This window comes from Panthera tigris, chromosome D3 (assembly GCF_018350195.1).
Source record: "Panthera tigris isolate Pti1 chromosome D3, P.tigris_Pti1_mat1.1, whole genome shotgun sequence".
Classification (NCBI taxonomy): Eukaryota; Metazoa; Chordata; class Mammalia; order Carnivora; family Felidae; genus Panthera; species Panthera tigris.
This window is the reverse complement of record NC_056671.1, coordinates 9,970,297-9,992,713: the sequence shown is the minus strand read 5'-3', so window position 1 is coordinate 9,992,713 and position 22,417 is coordinate 9,970,297. Positions and strand designations below refer to the sequence as shown.

Genomic DNA, 22,417 nt, shown 5'->3' with positions numbered 1-22,417 from the left:
AATAGAATGGTATGTGTAGAGTGCTTGGCACAAGGGCCTGGTGCATATGTCAAGTCCTCAATCATGCCTGCTGTCACCATCATGATCATCATATACTCTCCAAACAAACTCTTACAGCTCAAATATCACACAACTTTTAAGTTAGAGGTCCGTGCTGATTCAAGCCCTGAGGACTCACGAAGACCCATTCCTTGTATTAAAACACAAGAAAAAGTTAACGACGGGGGCTCCTCAAAAACTAGTCCAAGCCAAAAAGAGGTTTCCCAAGTCCCAAAGGGATCCTAAATAAACCCACCACAGTTTATCCAACCCTCTATTGTGGGAGTGTTTTCAGTTTGTTTTACATTTTTTGAACAGTATGGCCAACATCCTGTTACAGGTCTCTTTGAGCAGGTGGGACGGTTTTCTAGAAACTGACCTTCTCTTACATACTTATTTCCCTTACTCTAGATTATTCCAGGAGCTGTAACGCTACTGCCTTATGATTTTGCTGTTATTATTACTATTTTCAAATAAGGAAGTAAGTAAGATGTGTTGGCCATACTGTTCAAAACATTTGAAACATAAAAACAACTCAGTGTCCCACAACAGAGGACTGGATAAACTGTGGTAGGTTCACAACATTTGAGTATAGCCATCAACATTAAAATTAATAATTAGATCTCTATGTACCAGCACAGACCTCAAAAAGTTTAAACAGGAAGTTGCAGAATAATAGATACATTCTAAGGCCTGTGTATGTGAATTCTAAAAACACACAAACCAATTTTATATTGTTCACAATAGCAGCAAGACAGTGCAAGTATAAAAACACATTCAGGAAGGATACATGCCAACCTCTCGATGGCGGTTTCCTCTGGGGAAAGAGGGAGGGGATGGGACTGGGCAGGGGAACAAACGGGACCACAACTTCCTCAGTGATGTTTTATTTCTTGAAAAAGAAAAGTGATCTGAAGAACCTCTTCAAAAGCATTTTTCCCATTAAGAAATCAACAGAAGGAAAAGGGAAAACGCACGCAACCAGGTTCAGGATGTGTGGAACCCGGATCAAGTGTTGGTGACGACGGTCTGTTCACCTCACCCACGGGGGTCTCTCAGGGGAGAAGAAGTGCCCATCATGACGCCCCTTCTGCTGTATTCCCACGCGCCCACTCTCGGGAGGCCTCGCCTGAGGCCCGTGAGCAGGCTCGAGTCGCATCTGACACGTGGGCCAGGCCTCGCCATGGGCCAGCAGGCAGGCCTTCGGACTCTCAGGGAGAGTAGCAAGCGGTCCTGGTGTGGTCTTAACGTTTCTCACCCCTTCGGGGTTCTCTTTTTCTTCCAACTTACCTGACAGAAAGGGTGAAGTCTCCAGGGTTGCTTTTACTGGGCCTCGCCAAAAAACTGCCATCAACTCCTCTTGTCAACAGCAGGTTTTCTGCCTCCACGCCAGTGATGTTTGGGTGAAACCATCTTGAGCAAGAGAAAAATGGAGAGAGCCATGAAAACCAAGGGACTCTGTCACTTCCCACACCATCACACCGAAAATGCCTAGGGGCAGAGCAGCTAATAGAAATAAAAAACAAGGGGAGCCTGGGTGGCTCAGTCAGTTGAGCGTCCGACTCTTGATTTCAGCTCAGGTCATGATCTCATAGTTTGTGAGACTGAGCCCCACACTGGGCTCTGCGCAGACAGGGAGAGCCTGCTTGGGATTCTCCCCTCCCTCTTTCTCTGCCCTTCCCCACCCCCAAATAAATAAACTTAAAAAAAAATCTTTACAAAAATACAAAACAAGACCTTCCCTTCCTCTTCCCCCTCTTCTCCTTGGTCACTCCCACCCCCCCTTGACTTCCTCTTGGTAGGAGCCTAGCTAGCATCCTGCCAGCACAATGGGTGGGGCTGGGGCATGGTCAGTGGGACCGGGGCTGGGGGTTTGGATACTAAGCCAAGCCCAAAGCCCAAAAAGACAGTCCAGGAGATTGAACACATGGAGTGGAATTACACAAGTAAATAAACAAAGAAACTAATGAATAAACATACTGAGGATAATGAGAGCCAGATTTCTCACTGTTGGAGAGGCAATATACATATAGACAGGGAGAACGCCCAAATAAACTCTGGTGTTAGATTAGAATCGGAGGTAATGTAAACTCTAGCTTTTAACATACATATAGAGATAACTATAGAGATACAGATGTAGGTTTCCATGTAGGTATGTGCATATGTATGATGCACACAGATTTTCCTAGCTCTTTCTTCTAAAAGGGCCTGGAAGCAATGACACCCCAGCAGCCATCAGCATAACCAGCCCCCTTATCATGGTTTCTAAATACTTTTCTCCAACAAAAGGAACCGGGTTTCTTGGAGAAAAAGCTGATTCCAGTTCTGGGCACTAAAAGTAAGATGAATTTGGAACACCTTCCTGTATCCAGCTCCAATGAGGACATGTCAAAAGAATACAAGAGCCAGCTTAAAGGGACTCATACCTGCCAAATTAGACAATTTGTACCTCAAAATTAAAAAACGATATTGGGGCATCTGGGTGGCTCAGTTAGTTAAGCATCCAACTTCAGCTCAGGTCACAATCTCACAGTTCGTGAGTTCGAGGGCTACGTCGGGCTCTGTGCTGACGGCTCGGAGCCTGGAGCCTATTTCAGATTCTGTGTCTCCCTCTCTCTCTGCCCCTCCCCTGCTCATGCTCTGTCTCTCTCTGTCTCAAAAATAAACATTAACCATTTTTTTTTTGAAATAAAAAATGATATTAATAGAAAGCAGACCATTGAATAAAATAAGAAACCTAACAGTCCATATGGATCTCAATTTTTTTTTAACTAATTACGGTTCTTCCAAAAATTAAGTATGGACTAACCACGTATACCGAAATTCCACTTCTGGGTATATACCCAAAAGAACTAAAAGCAGGAACTCAGATATTTGTATACACATGTTCATAGCAGCACTACTCATAACAGCCAAATGGTGGATGCAACCCAAGTGCCTACCAACGAACGAATGGATCAACAAAATGTGATTATGTACATCAACGGAATATAATTCAGCCTTGATAAGTTAGAAATTCTGCCACATGCTACAACACGGATGAACCTCGAAGACATTGTGTTGAGTGAAACACACCAGTCACAGAAGGGCGTATACTGTAAGACCCTACCTCTCCATGATGCACCTAAGGTAGTCAAACCCAAAGAGACAGAGAATAGGATGGTGGTTGTCAGGAACCGGAGGAGGACATGGGGGTGTTAGTGCTTAACAAGCACAGAGTTTCAGTTGAGAAGATGAAAACGTTCTGGAGATGGATGGTGCGGGTGGCTGTCCACCAACGTCAATGTGCTTAATGCCACTTAAAAATCATTAAAATGATGCGGCGTCTGGGTAGTTCAGTCGGTTAAGCGTCTGACTCTTGATTCAGTCCAGGTCATGATCCCACAGTTCATGAGATCGAACCCCGTGTTGTGCTCTGCACTGACAGTGCAAAGCCTGCTCAGGATTCTCTGTCTCCCTCTCTCTGTCCCTCTCCCACTAGCACACACACACACACACTCTCTCTCTCAATCAATCAATCAGTCAATCAATCTTTCTGAAAGTTTTAGGGGCACCTGGATGGCTCAGTTGGTTGAGTATCTGACTTCGGCTCAGGTCATGATCTCATAGTCCATGGGTTTGAGCCCCGCGTCGGGCTCTGTGCAGACAGCTCAGAGCCTGGAGCCTGCTTCGGATTCTGAGTCTCCCTCTCTCTCTGCCCCTCCCCTTCTCACGCTCTGTCTCTCTGTCTCTCTGTCTCTCTGTCTCTCTCTCAAAAATAAACATTAAAAAAAGTTAAAATAAGTTTTAAAAAATGGTTAAAATGACAAATTTTCTGTTATGTATATTTAACTGCAATCAAATACAGGGGGACAAAGGGAAAGCTCTTTGCAGTAGAAGCACAAAGAATGATATATAATAAATACAGGAGTGACAGAATTAGGAAATCACCTTTTGGTAACTATCACATTAATAGGTCAGGCAAGAACTGTCACAAGGCACTAAAACTAGTGGGTGAACATTTCAGGAAGTATAGGGTGTTTATAGCAACTCAAAGTACCTCCCCATGAAATGTTTATTAATTACTTATTAATTAACAAATAAAAAATACTCAGGGGCACCTGAATGGCTCAGTTAGTTAAGTGTCCAACTTCGGCTCAGGTCATGATTTCACGGGTTCTTGAGTTCGAGCCCCACATCAAGCTCTGCAGAGAGCTCAGAACCTGGAGCCTGCTTCAGATTCTGTGTCTCCCTCTCTCTCTGCCCTTCCCCCACTGACACTCTGTGTCAGTGTGTGTGTGTGTGTGTGTGTGTGTGTGTGTGTGTGTATGTGTCTGTCTGTCCATCTCTCTAAAAAATAAACATTAAAAAAATTTTATAGGGGCGCCTGGGTGGCTCAGTCGGTTAAGCGGCCGACTTCGGTTCAGGCCATGATCTCACGGTCCGTGAGTTCGAGCCCCGCGTCGGGCTCTGTGCTGACAGCTCAGAGCCTGGAGCCTGCTTCAGATTCTGTGTCTCCCTCTCTCTGACCCTCCCCTGTTCATGCTCTGTCTCTCCCTGTCTCAAAAATAAACTTTAAAAAAAAATTAAAAAAAATTTTATAAATAAACATTAAAAAAAAAATTTTTAGATACAAACTTCACAGTGGAGAATTTGACAGATAACTATCTTAACCAACAGATAAAAGTTAACATCACCAGTTATGGATTAAACTGGCATCTCGTGCCTCCTGACATCATGCATGGAGAAGAGCAAGTGTCATTTCTGTGATATTCCCATCAAAAATGCATTATCTAACCTAATTATGAGGAACGTCAGACAAACCCCAAATGAGTGACATTCTACAAGGTCAGATGGAGGTAGAAATTCAAGGGTATCATTATAATATAAATTTCCTGATTTTGACAAGTGTACTGTATGTATGTCTATGTTTTTAGGAAATGCACACTGAAGTATTTTATTTTATTTTATTTTATTTTAATGTTTATTTATTTCGAGAGAGAGAAGGAGAGAGAGACAGAGCACGCATGAGTGGGATAGGGGCCGAGAAGGAGACAGAATCGGAAGCAGGCTCCTGTGCTGTCAGCGCCCTACGCAGGCGGGGCTCAAACTCACAAACCTCGAGATCATGAGCTGAGCCAAAGTTGGACACTTAACCAAGTGAGCCACCCAGGCGCCCCAACACACTGACGTATCTTAGAGTAACAAGACAACATGTTTGTAATTTACTCTCCAATGGTTCAGAATGAAATTAGACATACAGTGTGTATATACATGGGGGGGAGGCAAATGTGATACGATGCTAGCTGGCAAATCTGGGTAAAAACTAAACAGAAGTTGTATCATTTTCAAGAGTTGTATAAATTTGAAGTTATTTCAAAATAAAAAGTTTTTAAAGACACACAAATAACGAAGTCCACCACGAATGCCGTCCACTTCAGAGGATTCCTCTTTGAGTTTCCAGTAAGATTTCCTTCGTGGATTCTAAAAGTCACCAACATTTGTGGTAAAAAGAGTAATTTCGGAAGTCAAATCACCCAGGACCTTCACAGACTAATCCAATAATACTCCCAGGAATATAAGTCAATTATTAAATGTAGAGTCCCGGTACTGATACGCAAACGAACTTTGAAGAGACTTCTCGACAAATACTGGCCCAATGTGAGTTGTTTTACAACAGTGAAAGAGAGAAAGCAAGGGTGAAAAGCTGTCATAAATCGTGCACTAAGGACATGGTCACTTCTGCAGCATCATGGTGAGGGCTCTGATCACACAGACCTAGGTGCACAACTGAGCCCTCCCACTGACTAGCTCAGTGACCTGGGCAAGTTCTTTCTACTTCTGATTTATCATCCACAATATAGCAATAATAATTCTTAGGTTTGTTTTAAGAACAAACTGAGGGGGCGCCTGAGTGGCTTAGTCAGTTAAGCGTCCAACTTCGGCTCAGATCATGATCTCATGGTTCGGGAGTTCGAGCCCCGTGTCGGGCTCTGTGCTGACAGCTCGGAGCCTGGAGCCTGCTTCGGAGTCTGTGTCTCCCTCTGTCTGCCCCCTCTGCTGCTTGCGCTCTATCTCTTGCTCTGTCTCAAAAATAAATAAACATTAAAAAAAAAAAAAAAAAGAACTGAGAATCCATACAACGTAATATCATTCGGTCATTTAAAAGAAATGAAGCACTGATAAATGCTACAATTTGAATGAACCTTGAAAATATTCTGCTAAATGAAAGAAACCAGACACAAGAGGCCACATGTTGTATGATTCCATTGATGTGAAATGTCCAGAATAAGCAAATTCACAGAGACAGAAAGTAGATTTAGTGCTTGCTTTAAGAAGGGGGAGAGCTAGGGGCACCTGGGTGGCTCAGGCGGTTAAGTGTCCAAATCTTAGTTTCAGCTCAGGTCATGATTTCACAATTTATGGGTTCAAGCTCCACACTGGGCTCTGAGCTGACAGTGCAGAGCCTGCCTGGGATTCTCTCTCTCTCTCTCTCTCTCTCAAAATAAATAAACAAACTTTTAAAAAGCAGGGGGGGGAGGGAGGCGGGGGGGACACCTGGGTGGCCCAGTCACATAAGCGTCTGTCTCTTGATTTTGGCTCAGGTCATCATGATCTCAGTTCGTGAGTTTGAGCCCCACATGGAGCTCTGCGCTGACAGCATGGAGCCTGCTTGTGATTCTGTCTCTCCTTCTCTCCCTGCCCCTCCCTGTCTTGTTCTCGTTCTCTCTCTAAATAAATAAATAAATAAACATTAAAAAAAAAAAAAAAGAAGGGGGACAGGTAATAGGTACAGGGTTTCTTTTTGAGTAATGAAAATGTCCTAAAATTGTAATGCAGCATGTGAATGCACTAAAAACCAGTGAACTGTATACTTTAAATAGGTGAACTGTTGTGGTACGTGAATTATCTCTTTAAAGTTGTTGAAAGAAAGAAAGAAAGAAAGAAAGAAAGAAAGAAAGAAAGAAAGAAAGAAAAGAAAGAAACCGGGATAATAAAAGAGAGGGCTTTAAATTCACTCATTCCACAAACACCGAATACACGGGCACTGAGGACACACCGGTTAACAGAGTAACATCCCTCTCCTCAACAGGGTTTCTTTATAACGGAGGAGGTAAAAACCAAAAGCTAAAAAAATAAAAGTAAATACATAAGATGTCAGACGGTAAAACTGCTACAAGAGGCAGCGAGAGGGGAATAGAGGATGAGGGAGACACTACTTTTTTTAATGTTTATTTTTGAGAGGGAGAGAGAGAGAGAGAGAGAGAGAGCACGCATGCGCCCAACGCAGGCCTCAAACCCATGAACCGCAAGACCATGATCTGGCTTAAAATCGAGAGTCAGATACCCAACCAACTGAGCCACCCAGGTGCCCCAAGGGGGATGCTACTTATACAGGATACATGGGGAGCCTCAGCGACAAGGTAACATTTAACAAGACCTAGAAGGAGCAAGGCAGCACATGCCCATATGTGGGAGAGGAGCATGCCAGGCAAGGGGAGAAGCAAGATCAAGGACACAGGGGAGGACCGTATTTGACACGTGTGCAAGAGGCCAGTGTGGCTGCAGCAGAACAGGCAAGGGACAGACAAGTACATGAGGCCAGTGAGGTCACGAAAAGCCAGAAGATGCAGGGACTCGGAGACCCTGTAAAAACATCAGCCTTTATTTTCTGGAAGATGGGAAAGGACTGGAGGGTTTTAGGCAGAGGAGCAACATGATGTGACTTATATTTCTAAATCGCCTTTCAAACTACTGTGCAGGGATAGCACCCAAGTCAGTTAAGAAAGCTACGGTGATAAATAATCCGGACAAGAAATGATAGGACCAAGGACCAAGGTGGCAGCACTGGGAGGAGTGATAAACAGTCCAACTAGGAATATCTTAAGGGTAGCCAACAGGATTCCCTCAGGGATTACACACGGGACGGGAAAGAAAGAAGGAAAGAAAGAAAGAAAGAAAGAAAGAAAGAAAGAAAGAAAGAAAGAAAGAAAGAAAGAAAGAAGATAGGTAGGCAGGAAGAAGAATGACTCCTAGGTTTGGAGTCTAGTCAACTCGAGGGTTGGAGATACGGAAAGGGTGGGGAAAGGAAATTAAGTGTTAGAAATGGTACATGTGGAATATAAGATGCTTAGTTACCTGAGTGAGGGGCACACTAAGTACATAATGTTAGATATTACTGACAATCATAATAATAAATATAAGATTGTTCTGACAAGAAATAATCAGAAGAGGCAAGAACGCACACATAGTCCATCAACATTCCTGCTGTTTACATTAACGGAAATTTGTTTTATTTTTAATTTTTCCTGTACCATCTCACTAGTGTTTTAGGGGAATCGAAACATCATTCTCATTGGCCTAGGAAAAAAAATCACAGGGCTCAGAACAAAAGGAAAAAATATTAGTTTGCTTTTCACTCTCTCTGAGAGCCTGTCAGAAGATCAAGACAGAATTTCACCCAGGAAGAACTCAACCTTAATTTGTATACCTATCAGCTGGCATCCCATATTTTGCATTCAGTATGATTACCTAAACTACCCAATTTTTTAAATTTTTTTTAATGTTTATTTATCTTTGAGAGACAGAGAGAGACGGAGCATGAGTGGGAGAGGAGCAGAGAGAGAGGGAGACACAGAATCCAAAGCAGGCTCCAGGCTCTGAGATAGCAGCACAGAGCCTAATGCGGGGCCTGAACCCACGAACCGTGAGATCCTGACCTGAGCCGAAGCTGGACACCTAACCGCCCCGAGTTTTTTTTTTTAATCTTGCCCAGCTTCTTTGATCCTTGGTTCCCACCTGAGTCCCCACAGTCCTATCAAAAAGTACTATCTATCAGAGGGCTTCCAGATATTTGTAATTTTTCAAAACATATAATGGAAATCTTACATCACCCTCAATTTGTCTACCTACATAAAGTAATTAAAATGTCAAATGCCTTTTGTTTGTGGCTGCAAAACAATTATGGTACTTGGTGTGGTAGTCTGACGCAGAGTGGCATAATGCTGCCTTCTACCAGAAAGAAAGAAAGAAAAGAAAAGAAAAGAAAAGAAAAGAGAAAAGAAAGGGAAAGAAAGAAAGAAAGAAAGAAAGAAAGAAAGAAAGAAAGAATTACTATATAATAAATACAGATTTGGAAACAATTTTTTTCAGAAGGCATAATGCTGCCTTCTTAAAAAAAAGGAAGAAAAAAGGGAAAACCAATTATTATACAATAAATGCAGGTTTGAAAACAATTTTTTTCAGAATATTAGGTTTATGCTTAAAAAAAAAAAAAAAAAAAGAGGAACCCCCCTGGGTTGAAAAGGCTGGGAATCACTGGCATCGGGTGGCCAAGCCTTATAGGTAGGAACACGGGCTGCAGCTAGATTGCCCTGGTTCACATCCCAGCTGCATGTGGTCGCGGGCTAGTTATTTCACCTCACCGTTAACTCATCTATAAAATGGGCATAGTAACACACGCATGTGTGCAAACACATACACGCACGGCATCCTCCTGACCTATACCCCAATTTTTTTCACCTACTACACCTTGAAGATCCTTCTATAGCAGTGCGTTCTTTTTAACAGCTACATGATATTCCATCGTGTGAATATACCGCCCAGAATTTAATTGCCAGTATAGGATATTTACATCATGCCTAGGTTTCGTTATTACAAATAACGCAGCAGAACATATCCGTTACAATCACCATTATACACTTTTTCAAGTACATCTCCAAATCACATTTTTAGAAAACTGCTTTGGCAAGAGTTTGCCTTTCACTTTGACAAATCTCCCCAACTGCACTCAAAAGAAGGTACCAGTTTCGACTCCCATAAACTGAGTGTGAAAGGCCCTGTTTTCTCTCACTTTTGCCAATACTGCATATGTTACCAGATTTTTTCATCTTTGTTGCTCTGATTCATGGGGAAAAAATACCATTCTAGTTTGCATTTCTGGGTGAGACTAAGCACTTTTTCGTATTTTCAAAGTCTCTTTTTCTTCCTTTTGTATGAATTGTCAGTTGGTCACAGCTCGTTTTTCTCTCGCATTTTTTTCCTCCGTTATAGGAAGGAGCTCGTGACACAACCAGAAAATGATCCTTTATTATATGTGTGGCAAATATTCATCTTAGCTTTTGCACTTTTCACCCTGTGGTATTCTTTTTCCACAGAAATTCATCATGGCATGGTGAAATGTATCAGATTTTTCCTTTATGATTTCTGGGTTGCTCACTATACTTAGAACAACTTAATTCACAGCACTGTTGTGAGATAAAAATAAGACATAAAATGCTTAGCACAGAAGCAGCCCTTAGAGTTTCACCTTTGGAACTAGGAATTTACTTTTTAGTCAGAATAAAATTCTCACCATAAAGGAACGGAATTTCACAGGACCCTGCAAGGTGTGGCCCCAACCTCTCTTGCTCTGGTGACTTCTCCGTTTTCCCCATGTGGTCAAGCCTGCTTTTCTCCACGGTCAGATGCTCCCATCCTACCTCCTCACAGCACCTAAGTGATATCGACTTGAAATCTATGCACGCGTTCCTCCAACCACCAGGTTAAAGGCTGGACTGGCAGCTCACAAGGGGGAGAGAGCCTGTCTGTTTCAGCACCAATGTGTAATGTGTACCTCTGGCTCCAAGCAAAGGGGCTCACACATGATTCCTCAAATATCTGTGGCTAGAAGGGAAGGATGAGAGCAGCCATGCGATGGGGGGAGACTGTCACTGCTCTCCCACATCCACAGTTCCCCCACAGACACAGGTCATAGGTGGTGTCACAAGAGGTTGTCAGAAGAGACGCAAATGTCAGATGGCAAAGGCTCTTCTTCTCAGACCTGCCCCACCAACTCTTTTATTTGAAGAAAAAGATGATTATTTCTAGCAATCAATTCTTAGCCAATTTGTAGCGCTAAGGAGTTTATCTTCCCCAATCTGTACGCTATGGCAATTTTAATAAGAATTTCCAAAGCAAATGTCCACAGCCCCAGCGCATAAGACAAAAACTTATTAAAACCCCCTCATGCACTTGAAAACACTACGTTTTGATATTTTAACTACGTTAACATCAGTGGGGAAAGAACACTCAGTCTACTTCTCTTCGTCTCTGTTACCACTCTGGCACCTATACAGCCCTTCACCCAGCTTTGTTCTCTGGGCCCCTCACCTGTAAACGTGCAGGTGTTCATAACCATGGTAATAGATACACATTAAAAAAAAAAAAAACACAGCTGCTCAGGGTTCTTTCTACGGGACTACAAGCTAAAGCAGACCACATTGGGTAGCCCTATAAACAGATCCCATTTAAAGCAATGAAATTTTACATTTAACCGGGACATTAGAGGGAAAGAACCAAAGTCATAAACATCTCTACAAAGTTTGGCAACCATTCTACCAAGGCTGTGGTGGATAGAATATCAACTGTTTAGTTTTAAGCGTTGTTTAATTTAGTAGGAGTCAAAAGAAAATATAATTTTGTTCTATTAAATGTATTTTTTTTTAAATCACACCTATGTTCTGGATTTGTTTTTCCCTTCAATAAATCCACAAAAAATAAATAAAGAAATACCAAAAAAAAAAAAAACCCTTGAAAGAAATGTATTTTTACTCACTAATATGAGTTGCATTTTTCTTTCCTTCCCCCCCCCCCTTTCGGAGAGAGAGACAGAGACAGAATACAAGCAGGGGAGGGGCAGACAAAGGGAGACACAGAATCCGAAGCAGGCTCCAGGCTCTGAGCTGTCAGCACAGAGCCAGATGCAGGGCTCAAACTCAAGAGCCACAAGATCATGACCAGAGTCGAAGTTGGACGTTTAATCGACTGGGCCACCTAGGCGCCCATGAGTTGCATTTTTCTAAACATGAAATAAGCCCAGCCATCATAGCATGAAAAAAATGTAAAATACTAAATTTTCTTTCCCTTCCTAATTATTTGGATTGAAAAAGGTCAGGATAAGGCACAAGTTTGTTTCCCCATCTTGCACTTTAATTTGGAAAGAAATATTTCAAAATGTGTAAAAAAACATTTGTTTTTAAAAAGCTACTGCTTGTAAAAAGTTAAAGCATAACTTTAAATGTTTCTGGTATGCAATTAGCAAGCATCACAGTAAAGACTGTATATGCAAACTATCATCAATGGATGCTAAATATAGGGGGAAACCCAAGGGGAGCAGGATACAGGCAGGCATGGTTTCACACTGTCTCCTCATCAATTGCTAATTAGTTACAAGAGAGAAAATATTTTATACAAGGAGAAAATGCACAAACTCTTAACCAGGTGATCACTGATGATGACCAACGTCATCAATGGACATTGTGTACTTCCAGATATGATATCCCAAGAAGGACACAGTTATCACCTACATAGTACTCAGGCTAATATCTAATAATGATGATATATCAGACAAATCCAAAATGAGAAATCTTCTATTTTAAAAGGGGAAGGGAGAGATGTATTTTTCCCAAAAATCACTAGCATAAAGGACAAAGGCTGTATGGGGCACCCAGGTGGCTCAGTTAGTTAAGCATCAATCAGACTCTTGATTTCGGGTCAGGTCATGATCTCACAGGTTGTGAGTTCAAGCCCTGAATCAGGCTCTGTGCTGGCAGTGCAGAACTTGCATGGGGTTCTCTCTCTCTCTCTCCCCCTCCCTCCCTCATCCCCTCTGTCTCTCTCTCTTAAAAATTAACAAATCAACTTAAAAAAAAAAAGACAAAAGGCTATAGAAGTATTCCAGATTTAAGAGATCTAACAGCTAAATACAACTGGATCCTATACTAGAAGAGGAAAAAAAATCTATAAAGGACATTATTGGGTCAACTGGCACAGCTACAATATAACAGGTTAGACAAAAGGATTATTATCAATGGTAAAATTACTACAGTTAAAAATTAAAAAGGGGTGCCTGGATGGCTCAGTTGGGTAAGTGTGTAATTCTTGATTTTGGCTCAGGTCATGATCTCACCATTCACAATGGAGCTTCATGTCGGGCTGTGCACTGACAGTGTGGAGCCTGCTTGGGATTCTCTCTCTCCCTCTCTCTCTCTGCCCCTCCCCTGCACATGTGTGCTCACGCTCTCTCTTTCTCTCTCTCAAAATAAATAAATACACTTAAAAATTTTTTAAATGATAACTTTATTCTTAATGTTTATTTTGAGGGAGAGAGAGAGTATGAACAGGGGAGGGGGGGAGAGAGAGAGGGAGACCCAGAATCCGAAGCAGGCTCCAGGCTCTGAGCTGTCGGCACAAGAGCCCAACACTGGGCTCAAACTCACAAACCTGAGTTTCGTGACCTGAGCCGATGTCAGACACTTAACCGACTGAATCACCAAGGCGCCCCAAGGATAACTTTATTCTTAGAAAATATGCACTGAAGGGGCGCCTGGGTGGCTCAGTCAGTTAAACATCCCACTTCGCCTCAGGTCATGATCTCACAGTTGGTGGGTTCGAGCCCTGCGTCAGGCTCTGTGCCAGAGCTTGCTTCAGATTCTGTCTCCTCCTCTCTCTATCCCTCCCCTGCTCATGCTCTGTCTCTGTCTCTCAATAATATATAAACGTGAAAAAAATTTTTTTAATTTTTTTTTTTAACGTTTACTTATTTTTGAGACAGAGAGAGACAGAGCATGAACGGGGGAGGGTCAGAGAGAGGGAGACACAGAATCTGAAACAGGTTCCAGGCTCTGAGCTGTCAGCACAGAGCCCGATGCGGGGCTCGAACTCACGGACCGCGAGATCATGACCTGAGCCGAAGTCGGCCGCTTAACCGACTGAGCCACCCAGGCGCCCCCAAAAAAAAAAAAAAATTTTTTTTTAAAGAAAATATGCACTGAAGTATTTAAGGGTAAAGGACTATGATATATGTAATTTACCCTCAAATGTTTGGGGCAAGATTATAAAATATTATATACGTGTATTTACAGACACAGAACATAAAGCAAATGGGATGAAAAGTTAACAGTACTGAGTCTGGGTAAATGGTACGCCATCTATATGTGTATTCTTTGTACTATTTTTATTCTTGTAACTTTTCTCTAAGTTTGAAATGAATCCCAAGTAAGTAAAAATTCTTTAAAATTTTTCTGAAATATCCATTTGCTACAGTTACCAGCATGACTTACATCATCAGTAAGTTCTCCATCCCTACACCCCCGAAGCTGGCTGTGCTAGGTACCAAAACAGGGATGACAGAGAGAAGAAAATAAGCAAGACAGAGAGGAGAATTCACATGGAGATAGAGTATGGGGACAGAAAGAAGACAGATTTATCGTTTTACTACCAAAAATATTATATATTTAAATAAGAACTTACAAATTGTAAAATAAAGATCTCTCCACGTTTATTACACATACCTTTCTTCAGCAGTTGTGAACTAGCCCTGATAGCAAGGACAAAGCAACACAGTATTTGCTTTCATCCGTCATGGCTGATTAAAATTACTGCTACACTTACTGAATGCCATGTGCCAATTCTGAAACTCCAGAAATCAAACTTTTAACCATTACCTTCGGCTACTTATTTCTAAAAATTTCTAACAGCAGGATCTAAACCCACACATTGTCCTATTGTAACCGCATGCTCTCACCTTTGCATATTTTACAGGAATAATGCTTACAGAGTACCTGCTGATGCTGAGGACGCAAAAGACATTACAAAAGTGACTTCTGCTGCTGAAGGTGAAGCCTGGTAAACACCACCCGACCCATCAGGTAGACTGGCAACAGGAGATGTGGCCGTTGGATGGTGGTCTCTTTACCCCTTTATTAAATAAACTATTATTTCATTTACAACTTACAAGTATGCCTATCATGTTATTAAGAGTCAACAGAGGAGGGTGATGTTTACAGAGGAAACTCGGTAACCAGCACTTAGCACAAAGGCTGGACACAGCAAGAGTTTAATACACATTGGCTATCACCTTTGTTATCATTATTATTACTGGTGGAACATAGCAGGAAAGATTCATCTCATGCATAATTATGTCAGTATCACAACAGGCCCTGTTGACGTATATATCATTTATGTTGCACTGCCTTTTAATAAACTTAACTTCAAGGTTCAAGGGCTGTCCCTACATTATTTCAAATAGCATATAATTAGAAATTAAAAGTGCTAGTCCATACCCTATCTACTTAAGCTTTGATATATTTTAAACTCTTTTTCCTGAGCTGTTTTTTCCGAAAAGCACTGGTAATCACTGAAAACTTTTTCCCACTTATAGTTAATATTTGTGTCCAACCACTGACAATTCTGGGATGTGCAGCATGCTTATCACAAATAAGGAGAAGTTAGAGTTCACTCAATCCCTTAGTTCTTAATGAGGGTAAAGACAAACAGTAGAATTAATAAAATTAGTATTACAGGGCTGTCCTCAAGGATTATAAACACTTGAACTATTAGGTACTAAGGCCACACATCTCTATGCCTGGCCCCATCTTCCACCTGATGTGGATGTAAATGGCAGAGTTTAGTCTACCAAAAAAAAAAAAAAAAAAAAGGTAATGCAAATGCATCTGTACTACAGGAGACAAATTACTATAACTCCATTTGAGTTAATCAACAAGGTGATTAATATCGTGGGTCCAGACAAGATGAGATGAAACAGATAAATTTCCAGTCCTCCCTTGTATATATATAGTAGGCATTTGATGAATGGCTGTTGACAGAATTTGGGGGGGAGGATAAAATACATGGGGAAAAGGGGGATAGAGAAAAAGTCACATGGGAAGGAGAGAGGGAAGGAAGAGTGTCCCCCTTTTGCTCATTCTAACACCTGCACACCTGTCAGCCCCTGATGATCCCTTCTAACTGGCCATCTTCTGGCGTTATTATTTACTAAGGATCTCAGGTCATACGTGTTCTAGACAGGGACCACCCATCCCTTAGAAAGAGCTGAGAGCGTGTATGTGTGTGCACATACACACACACCACCACCACCACTTGTGAAAAAAGAGCCACAAACCGGTGTCTAAAAACAAAATGCCTAAAACACATGAGACTGAGTGAGCCTCAAGAAACAAAAGACAGAATCCCTGCCTGCAGGAGAGTTTACAAACCCACACGATTTTCTGGGAAATCACACCAGAAATCTAACCCCCCCACCCCCTGTTAGTGAACACATATTCTACAAAGCCTTCGCTCTCTGAGGCTAGGAACTTATTTATGTCAAGTGAGTTTAAAAAAAAAAAAAAAAGAAAAAAGAAATGCTGACGAACCAAAAAGAAAATACAATGATGCTGAATTTTTTGTTTTATCTATGCACCCTCTTCCCCCAGGGGTGTGGGGCAACAGTCAAGCAGGCCAATAATTTCAGGAACTTATTCTCAAGACTGTCATGCTAAGAAGAGTAAACTAGGGATCCAAAGTCTAATTTCAGTTTCTTGACTAAATATAAAGTGACACTGGGTATATCTTTTGTACCAGCTGCTCCAAAAAAAAAAAAAAAAAAAAAAATCATTATCTTTGTCCTTGGGGAGAAAGTTTATAGTTTGGTACTTCCTGCAGATTACAAGAATATTCCTCTTTTCTAATTAAATTTTAATATCCTGTAGGAAAAGGATAAGTCATGAAGAAAGGGCAGTCAATAGGGACCAGCATTCTAAGTAACAGAAGCTAGAAAAAAAGTTGTTAAGGCAGCTTTTTAATGGTAGTGGATCGTGGATAGCTCTGTCTTTATAATATCTTCTCATGGAATTTCACTGGTCAGCATCATGGCTCTGATGACAAGGCAATAAAAGCAAACTGCCTCCAAGTCTTTCTACAAATGGTTGCTACCCTAGTTCAAAGCCTCTCTCTCACTCGTCTGCTCTCCCTGAGTCCACTCGTGTCTCCTACAACCCTTCCTTCACGCTAGCCAGAAGGATATTTTTAAACTGACCAGCTCATGCCACTCCCCTGATCACATCCTTCTATGGCTTTACACTGCTCTTAAAATACAATCCAAACTCCTCTCCATGGTCCACATGACATTTGAAGACTTTACAAGTTCCTATGTGGTCCAGTCCCCACCTACCTCCCCAGGCTCCCTTTTGCTCTTAAAGTGCTCCAAGAACTTCCCCACCTCAACACTTGCATACTTGCTGTTTCCCAATGCCCAAACACCCACCCAGGGCCTAGCACAGCGCCTGGCGAATAGTAATCTCACAATAGTTCTTGAGTGAGTGGATCAACATTTCAATAGAATGGCTCGATGAGATGATAAAGACTGGAATCTAGAATGCATTATCTTTACAATAAACATATTATATGTGTGTGTGTGTGTGTGTGTATTTGTACATATATATGTATGTATTCAGTATAGGCAGACCTACAGCATGTATATATGTATATATCAGCATACGAGAACGTATGTATCCTAAACAGAATATTCTATACGAATAAATTTCTATTTCAGTTTAATACTAGCTTTATCAAACCCATTTGACATCGGCACACAAGTCTGTCTACCTCTCTGAATTCAATGCTCCTTGCAAACATGAATAGTACCATCCATGTTTCAGCGTTGTCAAGGACCGCAGCACACGCAAGTTTACGAAACACACACAACGCTCCAAAACTCAGTCGTGAACCGAGCTGCAGTTTAGGCCGTTTGAATCCAGTTCGGGGTCTTAAAGCCTTGGCTGCAGTACACAACTCCTACAGAGCATCAGTATTTGCCTTGCCTTAAAGGTAAGGCAGTATCTGCCTTGCCTCAGAAACGTCCACACTGGATGGCAAGTGCTGTCTGAGTCCCAAAGGGAAAGAGGAATAAGCACAGCGTCCTATTGTTCGGTGGCTGCCTAACAAAGTCCACTAAGGCCCGCTAGTAACAATCACAAGCACGAGCTGGCTCTGCTTTTTCAGGATCTTGTGCGACTCTCCAACAGGCTCCACACTGACCATGTACAAGAAGGGTAAGTAATCTTAGCGGTGGCCCCTGCATTTGAGCAGCTCTGGTCAAAACCCTGAGCTTACACAGGGACACAACACTAATAAAGACATCCCGGTCGCAATTGGAAAGGCACAGAACTGTCATTTTTCAGCAAGGCAAGTTTATTTACTCCCACGGGAGATAAACAAACATGGCCACCAGGGAGAGCCTGGGACAAAATGTACTTGACCTGCAACAGATAAACCAAAAGCCTGGAGTGTGAGAAGGAGCTACATTTTCTGCTCCTATGTAGCTCCTCTCGGCTCAAGTCACTGTACACTATCTTTCAGAAAAACAAAAAAGCAAATGTAAAGGATGTGCCATATGCTGAAAGAGGGCTTGGAGAATACAGACGGTTTTGTCAGCTGAACAAGGCAGAAATCAGGCACACAAGCAACCTCAAAAGCTAAATTCGGTACTACGACCACTAAATTATGGGGGGAGGAGGGAGTCATTTCATTATTCACTGCCTTCATTTCCCTACCTGTGATGTTGAGAAATATCAGTATACTGAATATACTTACATTTTAATTACTGAATGTATACAAAATCTAAATCCTAAACACACCGCAAAGAATTATTTTGATTTAAATTAAGCAAGCAAAACAAAATTGAGAATAGTATTGGTCGTTCAGAAATCAACTCATATGATCATCGCCTCAGAAAGATCATTCCTAAACTCATCAAACGAACTACATTATCCCCCTTTGTTGTTTTTTATTCCTCCCGGCAGTTTTTACTACCCGAAATTGTGACATTCATTCATGTTTCTTTTCTCTCTCTCGACCAAAAGAATAGCATCGTTGCCAGTCTTCCGGCTTTATCTGGCCTGGTTCAATAACTATTTGTTGACTAAATTAATACTGAGGTTATTAAAAATAATTTGAAAAAGAACAACAAAGCTGGAAGACTAACGCTGATTTCAAACCTTATAATAAAACCACGATAATCAAGACTATGTGGTATTGGCATAAGGACAGACGACGAGATCAATAACATAGAATGGAGTCCAGAAACAGATCCACACATAAATGGACAACAGATTTTCAACAAAGGTGTGAATTCGAGAAAGACAGTCTTTTGAACAAATAGCACTAGAACCACTGGACATCCATACGCAAAATGTATACAAACACACACACACACACACACACACACACACACACACACGTCTCCACACCTCACAATATACAAAAATTAACTCAAAGTGGATCATAAACCTAAAGCCTTTTAAAAAACATTTGAGGCCTTGGGTTAAGCAAAGCTTCCTCAGCATGATCCATTAAAAAAAATTGATAAACTGGACTTCATCAAAATTAAAAACCTCTGCTCTTCAAAAGAGACTGGTAAAAAATGAAAAGACAAGCCACAAACTAAAAGAAAATATTTGCAATTCTGATAAAGAACTTGTATCCAGAATAAAGAATTTTTTTTATTTTTTTAATGTTTATTTATTTTTGAGAGAGAGAAAGAGAGAGAGACAGTGAGCAGGGGAGGGGCAGAGAGAGAGAGAGACACAGAATCTGAAACAGGCTCCAGGCTCTGAGCTGTCAGCACAGAGCCCGACGCGGGGCTCGAACTCATGGACTGTGAGATCATGACCTGAGCTGAAGTTGGACGCTCAACCGACTGAGCCACTCAGACACCCCAGAATAAAGAATTCTTGAATCTCAATTCAAAAAAACAACTAAATAAATATGGAGGAAAATAGTTGGGCCGATTAGACACGTCACCAAGGAAGATATACAGATGGCAAAAACAGCACATGAAAAGATGATCAACATTATTAGTCACCAAGAAAAATACTAATTAGAACTACAATGAGATACCAGGATACACCCACTAAAATGGTTAACATTTAAAAACTGACCATACCAAGTGTTGACAGAGATGTGGGGTAACTGTAACTCTCATATGCTACTGGTGGGAATGTAAACAGTTTAGCAATTTCTGAAAAAAGTGAATTATACATCTACTGTATGATCCAGCCATTCCCCCCACCCCAACAGGTATTTTGTTAAATACCTCTTGTACATTCACAGCAGCTTTGTTTGTGAGAGCCAAACTCCAGAACAACCCAAATGGTCCATCAACAGGTGGATGGATAAGCAAACAGTAAGACACCCACACAATGGAGTGTTACCAAGCAATAAAGAGAAATGAACTTTTGATGCATGCTACAACATGAATCTCCACATAATTATGCTGAGCATAAGAAACCAGACATAAAGTTCCATTTATATAAAATTCTAGGAAGTACAAACTAATGTGTCCTGACAGAAAGAAGAACAGCGGTCACTTGACAAGGAAGGGATTAAAAAGGACACAAGGAAACATCACAAGGGACGATGGATACGTTCATTACCTTCACTGTGGTGATGGTTTCAGGAGCGTATGCACACGTCAAAACATCAAATTGAACACTTAAAAGTACGCAACTTATTGCGTGTCACTTATACCTTAATAAAGCTGGTTAAAAATAATAAAAGAGACCTACAGCCTGAAGAAATAATAAATAATTCCCAATCTGACTTTTTAGGTGGCACACGTTTCTTCTCGATAATAGATGGGGGCCAGAGAAAAGGAATGATCTCTCCACTTGCTGCTTTGGCTACAGCACTTCCCTGCTTCTACGCTAACAAGCTGGACAATGTAGGGTCTATTACCACCCGGCCCCTTCCCCACTCCCAACCCCCAGTCTTTTTGTCTCCTAAAGAAGCAGATCCTTACTTGTCTGGAAGAGCAGACACAAGGAACAAAAGGTTCAATGGCTATTTGACAGATTAAAGAATAGACAACTGTTTTATTTAAAAGCTCCCTAAAGAATTAGAACATTTGAGGCTATCCACTGTTCTGTTGAAACGCAGTTACATATTACCCAGATCTGTAAGCACTTGCCAAGAGACCTGTCCAAGTCACTCACTTCCTAAGAGTTTATGGTTTTCTTTTCTCTCCCTCTTTTCCTTCCACGAATGAAAAATGTGCAGGTGTATTTCGAGAAGACATTCCTAATATTTTGAAAGTTCTCTCATTCAAATAGCCCCAACAGCTTGAGACAGTTTTGAAATGTCTAAGACAGTGATCATTACAAGACAATAAAGGAAAAGACCAAACAATGGGTCTTATGTGTGAATCGTAATAAAGAGTGGCAATACAAAATAAAAGGACCATTATCTGAAAACAGTAAGTCACGCTACAGTTTACCAACAAAATAAGGCTCACAAATGATTAACAATAGTTATAAAATAATAATAGCAACATGGTGATTAATAGCAGAGATTCTGGCTCCACCACTTATTGGTCGAGTGAGCTCAGGCAAGTTGCCTAACTTCTGAAAATCAGTTTACTCATCTTTAGAACCAGGATAATAGTAATGATAATAATAAGAGAAATAATTCCTCTTCTCATAGGGTTATAGTGAGGATTAAATGTATTTGGTTTACAGTAACAACTAAATAAATGTTAGCTATTAGTCGTATTATTACTCTGAACTTTCAAAGGATCTCATTAATTCACTAATCCTCCTGACTCTTAGGTGCAAATCCTGTCATTTACTAGCATGTAACTTCTAAGCCTCAGTTTCCACACCCGTAAAACGGGAGGGATTAACGTTACCTGACTTGTAAGGTTGTGGTTAAGGATTAACTACAGATACAGCTCCCTTCCCTCCCATCTCCCAAAGCGAAGACCGCGGAGGAAGGAAATACTTCTAATAGCAGCAGATACAGTCAGTTTTTCCACTTCTGGCACGTGAGGCGTGGGGGAGAAAGGAGGTGCAAAGAGCCACAAAGAGGGGTCAAGTTCCTGAGTGAAGCCCCCAAACGCGCGCGAGAGGCCGTGACCCAGAGCGGCTCGACAGTCGGGGGCCTGGCCCCGCGCAACTCCCTCCTCTCCCCTCCCGCGTCCCGGGCCGAGGAGCCTCCCCAAGTGAGCGGGGTTATTTCGGAATCACCATGAGGCAATTCTCATGAGGCAATGGGTCAGGAATGCGGCGCTGAGCCGGGCCGCTGGCGTCCGCGGTTCCCCGGGCGGCTCTACCTGCCCCCGTCCTGACGGGCATCCCCAGGGCTGAGGGAGCCGGAACTCGGGGAGGCAGGAAATGAATGGGGACCCGAGAGGTGGGGGCACGGTGGCGCCGGGCCCCCCGGCCCAGGGAGGACTAGAAGTTGGGAGAGAGCCTGCCCCCACGACCCCCGGCGGGAGTCCGAACCCCGGCCGGGGCGCCCCCTCCCGGGCGGGGCTGATCGAAAGCGGCGGGGGCCGGGCCGAGGCCCGGGCCGGGCCCTCGGGGCTCCTCACCTCCGCGATGTCATGTTCCTCCCGCCCTCCGGCTCCGCGACGGACCCGCTCCTTACTCAGGTTCCGCTGGGCCCGGTCACATCGGGCTGGCCCGAGGGAGGCCCGCTCGGGACCGGACGGGGGGCAGAGCCAGCCGGCCGCGCGCAGACCCCCCTCCAGGCCTGGGGATCCCGGAGACTGTGCAGCCGCCCCCCAAACCCGGTTCGCTCC

The 22,417-nt window shown here is 42.3% G+C and overlaps 1 protein-coding gene across 2 annotated transcripts in view; it reads right to left on the bottom strand.

Annotated features, from left to right (window-relative positions):
* The window catches only part of PTPN11 (protein tyrosine phosphatase non-receptor type 11), a 79,934-nt gene extending 57,517 nt beyond the window's left edge, over positions 1-22,417 (bottom strand). For both annotated transcript variants that reach the window (XM_042961470.1, XM_042961471.1), the window contains exons 1-2: positions 22,208-22,417; positions 1,330-1,452 (exon numbers count right to left, since the gene is read on the bottom strand). In XM_042961470.1, the coding sequence (XP_042817404.1) occupies positions 1,330-1,452; positions 22,208-22,221 (137 nt within the window). In that variant the 5' untranslated portion in view covers positions 22,222-22,417. The remainder of the gene's footprint in view (positions 1-1,329; positions 1,453-22,207) is intronic.